Source organism: Photinus pyralis, unplaced genomic scaffold (assembly GCF_008802855.1).
Source record: "Photinus pyralis isolate 1611_PpyrPB1 unplaced genomic scaffold, Ppyr1.3 Ppyr1.4_LG8, whole genome shotgun sequence".
Lineage (NCBI taxonomy): Eukaryota > Metazoa > Arthropoda > Insecta > Coleoptera > Lampyridae > Photinus > Photinus pyralis.
In genome coordinates, this window is record NW_022170819.1 from 362,865 (window position 1) to 370,387 (window position 7,523).

Genomic DNA, 7,523 nt, shown 5'->3' on the forward strand with positions numbered 1-7,523 from the left:
ATTGATGTACCTGAAGAGGCACTAGACTGGCGGCCAGAACCAGCTTCTGGATGGTCATGGTGGTAACGGTCTCTCAATATGCGCTTAGAGTTCCTACAGCGACGCGCAGAGCCTAAAACGCCTGTGACTCGCGGCCTAATCGTATGGCAGGCTGTCTGATGTACTTTGGGGTTGCCTCGGCGACTTCAGGGAACGCCCAGGGACTGCGTCGCGATCGATGGTGTTTCACGGTATCGTTGTGATATCCTCGCTTCAAGGCAAGGGCGTCGCCAGAGGGGGCGGGGGAGGGCAGCGGCCCCCGTTTAGAGATGAAAAAAAGTAGCAAAATGCAAAGCAACCAGTCCAAAAACCCAAGTGTCATGGTTTTCTTGACCGATAATTGCTTATTACAATTATTGTGGTTGTAGAGGTAAGACAGTACAAGAGTAAAAGTTTATGTGCTCTGCACTATACCTACAATTAATAATTTTTTTATCCTTCATATGTCAACTTGCCCATTTCTGGGCCATCAGCTGGAGACACTCTTGTTTAAAGGGGCACGAGTCGGACGGAACTTGCTCGCTGCGTGATGTTACTTGTCATGGAGTGAGCTCAAGACTGACTGGAAGCACAGATTTCCCAACAAACGATGACGGGAGGGCAATAATGGAAGCATAGGCGACATATCCCGTCAGAGAACATGTCCACTTCCGAATCTTAATGAAATGCCCCTCTCTTTCGTCTTTCTTTGTCATTCAATAGTTGTTGCAATCCGGGCCAACAAGGGCATGACTGCGCCGAACATTCCCTCTTAATAAGTAAAATAGTATGAAAAGGGCCTAACTATGAGTCGCATCTGTTTTCTGAATACAAAATCAGCATCAGCAACCACAAATTATATGGAAACGACACCAAGAAAGGCAAAATCCTTCAAGTATGGAATTTCCAAATTTTGAATAAATTATTGAACGATTAACGGCCTATTTACACACCAGAAACTGTTTTAACTTCAATATAATATTTCTAGCTAGTAGTGCACGTCCAAATTAGCTGGAATCGACATCCGAAACATCACGCAGGGTTAAAACTATCAAATTCAAAATTTAACCGTTATTTTGAAAATACTCCAAATTTGGGGCCTAAGGGTCAGATATGCAACTTTTTAATGCCTCCATTAGCACCAGCGACCCTAAATCATTCAAAAACGACCCCTAGAATGCCGAAATTCGTCAATTTTTACAGGTTTAAAATCTTGAACACCCTTTTGAACAAAAGTGTTCAAATTTTGAACCCACACGAAAATTTCGATGGGTGCTGCGGGCCAAAAGTTTTATTTGGACCTAATAAACACGTGTACCGAGTTTCATGCTTTTGTCACAAAATGCAGCGAAATAGTACATTATACATATATCAAGGTAGAGAAGTCCACTATTATTGCCTGAGCACCAAGATTACATCTCGAGGCGCTTACGCCGAGGGGTGTAAGGTGCGAAGGCAATAATAGACTTCTCTACCGTGGTATATATACTATTTTTTTCACTACTAGCACCTGAAATCCTCTAAATTAACATATTATATTGATAAGAGAGTTAACGGTTGGACAGAATTGTTTGTTTCTTAATTTAACATGTCAATCAAGTACGTGGAAGTACAAGTCAAACAGGCCGTATTTTGTTCTATCATTGAGATATTTTCAGAGTAATTTCGTTCGAATTTTTTCAAATTGTGATAATTTTAGGTATGTAATTTCTCTGGAAATTGCGAATGGTGGCAATTATTCGTTTTAGAGAACTTGTCTAAACGTTCATTGAGCGAGATTTCGGGTTGAGTTTTCTAAAAGTGACAGCGTGACAGTTCTCATTATTGACTACTAGTTAATAATAAAAAATTATTAACCACTTTGAACAAATGCCGAGAAAGCCTACTTTACAAGTGGAAAAAAGGTTAATAATCATGTCATCAGACGCTAGTAGTGAAAAAAAATTTGTACCGCCTACGCTAACAGGAATATTCGACCTCTTCCGTATCTTCACTCAGAATTCAGATATTCGTGGAACGAAATAAAGCATTTTCGGGCAACGAAATGGGTGTACTGTCCAGCCTTAAGTAAAATATTGAAATAAAAGTCCTTAGGTTATTACTCATTCCTTTTCCTTGTCTGTCAGAATTGATTCTAAAAAAAACCCCATTCAATTAATGATAATTATTTAATTTGAGTTTGCTCATGTGCAAAAACAAATCAAAATACTATCATGAGCGCAAAACAATATATTTTTTTGGGTTCCTGGCATATCATAAAGCCAAATCTCCTCAAACAAATCATATCAAACTTTATTATGTTCTGGTCCCTGTACTACGGCCTTCACACCTATTTTATCTTCTCACTCGCTTAGATGTCCGTCTTCCTAAGAGGAGCATTTAGGAGCAAGAGACCGAAAGAGTGTGACAGAGAAAGAAGCAGTCGCCTCCGTGGGCACTCTCTAAAGGCCACTTTCAACTTTTTTCATTTCATTACTGCTCTTCTAGTATAAAAACAGTCACGTCAATAATCGCCGGTAGCCGCCCACTGCAAAACTGGTCGCTGTGAGGTGTACACAAATATATATTTTCATCTCTAGCTAGTACACCTTAGGATCCCTGAATTCCGTGTATGAACTTCGATTTTTTAATCGAACCCTGAAGGGTAGCTTGCGACCAATATAAAATAGACCAAATGTAACCGGTTTATTGGGTTTCATGTCTTGGAGCAAGAATACCTGAAATTCAAGGATCGGTATCCCTCTGTTTTGGTTTATTCTGTTACCCAACCGATACTTATATAGGTATATCCATACATCCCTCTTGATTATGTGCCATAAAATAAAATAGAAATTTGTCGTTAATTCTAATTGTAATGACTTACCTGTACGTAAAAACCGCTTTTCTGGGAGCATCGCATTGTTTAATGCATTTGGTAAACACACCCAATAAAAGTTATGATCGCATTCGTCTCTGAAAACGCAACGAAACACTGCAGCTACTAAATATGAAATCAATTTAAATACGATTGTGAGGGCTTCCTGCGCTACGATTTCTACAGGGAAATCATGCCAAGGAAATGTCTTGCCGCACCAAATTTTATAGCTGGTAGTAGTATAGTAGGATTTTTTTACTATGCGAGACATAATATGAAACGTTTTATTACATTGATTTTATAATCTAAAGCATTGTAAGAATTATATGCGAGAGAAGGGATGTCTAATTAATTTATGCTATTTGGGATATAACGTGGTTTTTAGGGACTTACCGCCTAAATCTCGAAAATAATTAAAATGTAGGCAGCGGACGACGTGCAAAAACAAACGTTACTCCATTGCATGACTAGGTACTTAATTTAATCAGCTTTAATGGGAGTTACATGGCAATGATTTTATTACGCTTACACGATCACTATCTCATCGACAAGAGGAACTTAATTTTTCGCACGAACCAGCTTTTATTGGTCGAAGTGACTTCTTCAAGTCTCTTCACTTTGAACTGCCTCCAATCCGCTCGAAGATACGAATTCTGCGGTCCCCAAGATTTAAAGCTTAGCGACTCACGTACGGCCTACACAAACGATCAAGTATTAATTGCGGAATTTTTACTGTTTTGACCTTACTTGCTTAAAGCCCATTTTTCTGTTAGTGAATAAAAATATGATCCAATGAAGGACTGGTTGTAAAATCCCCAAAGCGAACAACGACCACCCTACCACTATCAAGAGAAACGTCATGAAACAAAAGAAAATGCCTCGGACATGCACTTACTCATTAACATCTTAGGAACTTCGTATTTTCCATTTTTTAACGGTTGCATACTTAACAAGCAGTACACAAAAACAGCAATCAGTATAAGTGGGGTAATAAGGCTCCAGCAAATTCTCCAATATGATCCTACTCTCCTTTCACACATGAACTCTATATCCAAACATACGTTTTCTACGCCTGTAACATACTGCTTAAAGTGTTTCTCTGCTCAATACTTTACTCACCATACCACCAACATATGGCCAGCATCTCTAGTATTACTAGTGCAAAGGGAAGAAAAGTACCCAAAAAGTAATCAACCGTGACTAGCACAAATTCTCCGCCCTAAAAGGTAGAATAAAATTCCGTTCACAAAGATTTTCATAAGCGCTAGACTGTCTTTCATATGAAAGGAATCTGTTGAGTTATTGAACCTTAGTTTCCTTTCAAGTTTAAAAATATATCGATCGTTTGACATCTGAGGTATGGTACAATAAGTAAATGAGACAACGTTTCCCCTTTAAGATACAAATTTATTCCTTGTTGGTAATTTTCATAGATCAAGACTACCTTCAACAAAAATTTATAGCAATTTCTTATACAAATCAAAATGATTACGGTGCGATATTTTCTAGAATCAGGGCTTCCTTTCTTGAATAGATAGCGCCTTAGAGCTGGACAATTTATAAACTACAAAATTGGATCCATTGGGGGAAATACAGTTCAAACTTTCTTCAATCTTCCTCGTACTATTACGTTTTATTGTATAGAAATAATTGTGCAATGATTTTTTAATCTCTAATCGAATAATGCACAGGGTGTTCCATTTACAGTAATCAAATTTTGGTGTGCCACGTGTTTATAACCCACCCTGTGCAATTGAAATTATCAGCGACCCTGGCAACACGTACCTGCATATTAATTTACAAGCAGCAATACATCGTCGTCGATATGTAACATTAAGTATTGTTGTAACAACTTCAGTGTTGCCAACATAAATGAAACACTCGATTCTTTAGAAAAAAACACTTGTGAACGGAATGTAGGCTGAACACTTACCGGTGTGACGTACACTAAACCGAATAGAAACCCCACCAAGCATATCGCCGCGGACACGTACCAATCTTCAACCATTGGGTACACGTCTTTAATTGCCGATAGGGCGCATACGTTTGTGCCAATCAAGCTACCGATCCCAAGCACGAAGAGCATGGCGAAGAACAGGATGGCGAAAAGCTGCGAACAAAATTGCTAGGTTGCGGCCACGATTCCTAAGTACTCTACCAACCCATGGAACATGTTTAAAGCGGGAAATGGCATCGGGGTAGGAGACAAAGGCGAGCTTCGCCCCACCACCTGAGACGACGTCGTTCACTTCAACTTTGAGAGTGTGTGCGAGGTTTCCGAGAACTCCAAAAATGGTTATTCCGGATATTAGGGACGTGATCGTGTCGATGGTTGTAACTATCATGGCGTCTCTGTAGACGTTATGCGTAAAGCAGTTGTACGATGCGTACATTACTAAGTTTCCGCTTGCGATGGCCAGCGAGAAGAAGCACTGGGTAATTGCGTTGTACCACACTTTCGGTTCGACGAGCATCTTCCATTGCGGTTTGAGGAAATATAGGATACCATTAACCGATCCTTCGAGAGTGACGGTTCGGATTAAAAGAGTGCACATAATGACGCATGGGAAGAGTGCCAAGAAATATGCTGCTTTCCCCGAGCTGCGTATGCCTTTGATGGTTATCAGAAAGAGCACACTCCAGGTGACTAGTAAAAATATTGAAAGTTGTAAGTCGGGCAAACCTATTCCATTATTGATATCGGTCGTCTGTTTCAATACCGCATTCCTGAAAAGCACTTTGAACCAACATATATTTTTGGGTAATACTTACGTGTACCACAATTCGGATGAACTTATAGACTGAATACTTCGATTCTTTGCAGCTTTACCTACTGACACACACTCACTCATGTCACTCTCCCATTCTGGTTTACAATGTGCCCAAGGGAAATCTGAAGTGAACGAGTGATACATGTAAAAAAGGGTTATTGAGATTAGCGTACAATAGTAAGTACCAACTCCGCTAACCCCCAAAATTTGCCCAGCTCCGATTCCTAGAAGAAAAGTATTACTAGTGACCACACTGGATGCATACCAACCTTTCAGTATAGGCGCAAGATGTGCGTAAAGTTCTACGGGTTGTTTACTTGAAAATTGTCCTATAACCGTTTCCAAGTAGTAGACAGGCTTGCCCACAAGAAAAAGGCACACAATGTAAGGCAACAAGAATGCACCTCCACCATTTTCATACGCTGTGAACGGAAAGCGCCACACATTTCCTAGTCCTATAGACATCGCAATGCAAGACATTAAAAACTCTCCACCACTGTTCCATGTTGGCCTTTCGCTAATAGTATCTTCAGATGACATCGTCTTGGGAAGAAATCTCTTATTAAACGGGAGAGTTTATTATTATCTTACGTCAGTTGACATTTTGCGTATGCTTTTATGTCAATAGTTCGTCTATTATCAAGCAAACACACTTGCTAATCGCTGATCTTAGTGTTTGTATGATCTCTTTCATGGAAGCCCGGCCTTGCAAGTTGCGGCGTGCAATGCAAAACGTTAGCAATAAAATTTTTATTACATTATTACTATTATATATCAGTCGTCTTCTCGCCTTAATTTAATGCCCTGAAATTAAGTGCAATTAACAAACGTGCCGCTCAAAAATTCACTGCACATAAGACGAAGGCAATAAATCGAATTACTTTTTTACGTTTTTATAATACGCTTATAAAGTATGAAACGAACTTCATTATCCATTTAGTTTAAACCCTCGACATATAATAAATGGACTGCGCGTGTCAATGATAAACACGGACACTGCAGGTGAGAGAGATGGGAAAACTAAGAGGGCAAGCTATCTCTTACGGTTACGCATCTGATTGGTTCTTTCAATTTAATTTATATACGATCGCGATCGCTTTTGTTGAAAGAACCAATCAGATGCATAGCCGTAAGGGACAGCTTGTCCTCTTAGCTTTCCCTTCTCTCTCATCTCTCATCTCTGCTTAGCATTGGCACGCGCAGTCCATTTATTATATGTCGATGGCTTAGACACATAACATGAGTTTGTGTAATAATGTGGCTTTTGAGGAATTATATTTGTTATCTCATTTATTGGTTAGGGTTGCATATTTTTTGCTATTGTAGACGTCGATCTTTTTTGTTGCCCTCATCGCACATCATATTCTGAAAACGCAGGTCGACTCTTCACTTACGAAAACGTATCTACGAGTAGTTGAACAAGTCTATTGTGCACTTCAATAATAATAATAATAATAGTTAAGTCAAGTTATAACGTTGGTACTCCCTAGTTTCGCTATACATTATATAAGGGGTGTTACGTCAAAATACGAAAAAAAAAACCTTTGAGAAAGTAAAGGAGCTGTTTATTTGTCAGCTTTATTAATTTTTTGTACCTTGACTACCCCAGATGCCTACTACCCGCACAATCCCATGCTGGCAAGCTACGTAGGTTTTTCCCACTTTTCTTTCAACCATTTATTCTTTATCATTCCCGAATGCACAATCAAAAATTCGAGATTTTACGTTTCACTCTTCTTTGTTTGTGAATCCCTTTTTATTTCGTGTTAGTTTTACCATTTACTAATTCCTCTTTCCCATTGTCTTCCTGATATTAAATTTTCTTCGCTAATGACGTTTTGTGGTCCCAATTTTGCTCAATAAGAAATGGTTCGGCGTCA

The 7,523-nt window shown here is 39.2% G+C and overlaps 1 protein-coding gene across 3 annotated transcripts; it reads right to left on the reverse strand.

Annotated features, from left to right (window-relative positions):
* Positions 1 to 3,329: 3,329 nt before the first annotated feature.
* On the reverse strand, positions 3,330 to 6,400 carry LOC116179320 (sodium-dependent nutrient amino acid transporter 1-like). Of its 3 annotated transcripts, XM_031499090.1 has the most exons (10): positions 6,235 to 6,395; positions 5,913 to 6,186; positions 5,817 to 5,867; positions 5,645 to 5,765; positions 5,035 to 5,599; positions 4,806 to 4,982; positions 3,992 to 4,091; positions 3,768 to 3,944; positions 3,620 to 3,714; positions 3,330 to 3,567 (listed from the first exon to the last, which is right to left on the reverse strand). In XM_031499090.1, exons 1-10 carry the CDS (start codon positions 6,244 to 6,246, stop codon positions 3,409 to 3,411), a joined length of 1,731 nt encoding a protein of 576 aa, XP_031354950.1. In that variant the 5' UTR covers positions 6,247 to 6,395; the 3' UTR covers positions 3,330 to 3,408. The 3 variants fall into 3 exon arrangements, with proteins under 3 accessions (XP_031354950.1, XP_031354949.1, XP_031354951.1); XM_031499089.1 differs by having other exon boundaries at positions 5,645 to 5,867; XM_031499091.1 differs by lacking the exons at positions 3,330 to 3,567; positions 3,620 to 3,714 and having other exon boundaries at positions 3,774 to 3,944; positions 3,997 to 4,091; positions 5,645 to 5,867; positions 6,235 to 6,400.
* Between the last annotated feature and the right edge of the window lie 1,123 nt (positions 6,401 to 7,523).

Excerpts from the sequence above, each read along its gene's own strand:
- LOC116179320 (XM_031499089.1), bottom strand. Across the intron at positions 5,868-5,912 it reads TCTTGCGCCTATACTGAAAG|GAATCGGAGCTGGGCAAATT; the intron begins GTTGGTATGCAT and ends CTTTTCTTCTAG. Across the intron at positions 4,092-4,805 it reads GTTTAGTGTACGTCACACCG|GGCGGAGAATTTGTGCTAGT; the intron begins GTAAGTGTTCAG and ends TCTACCTTTTAG.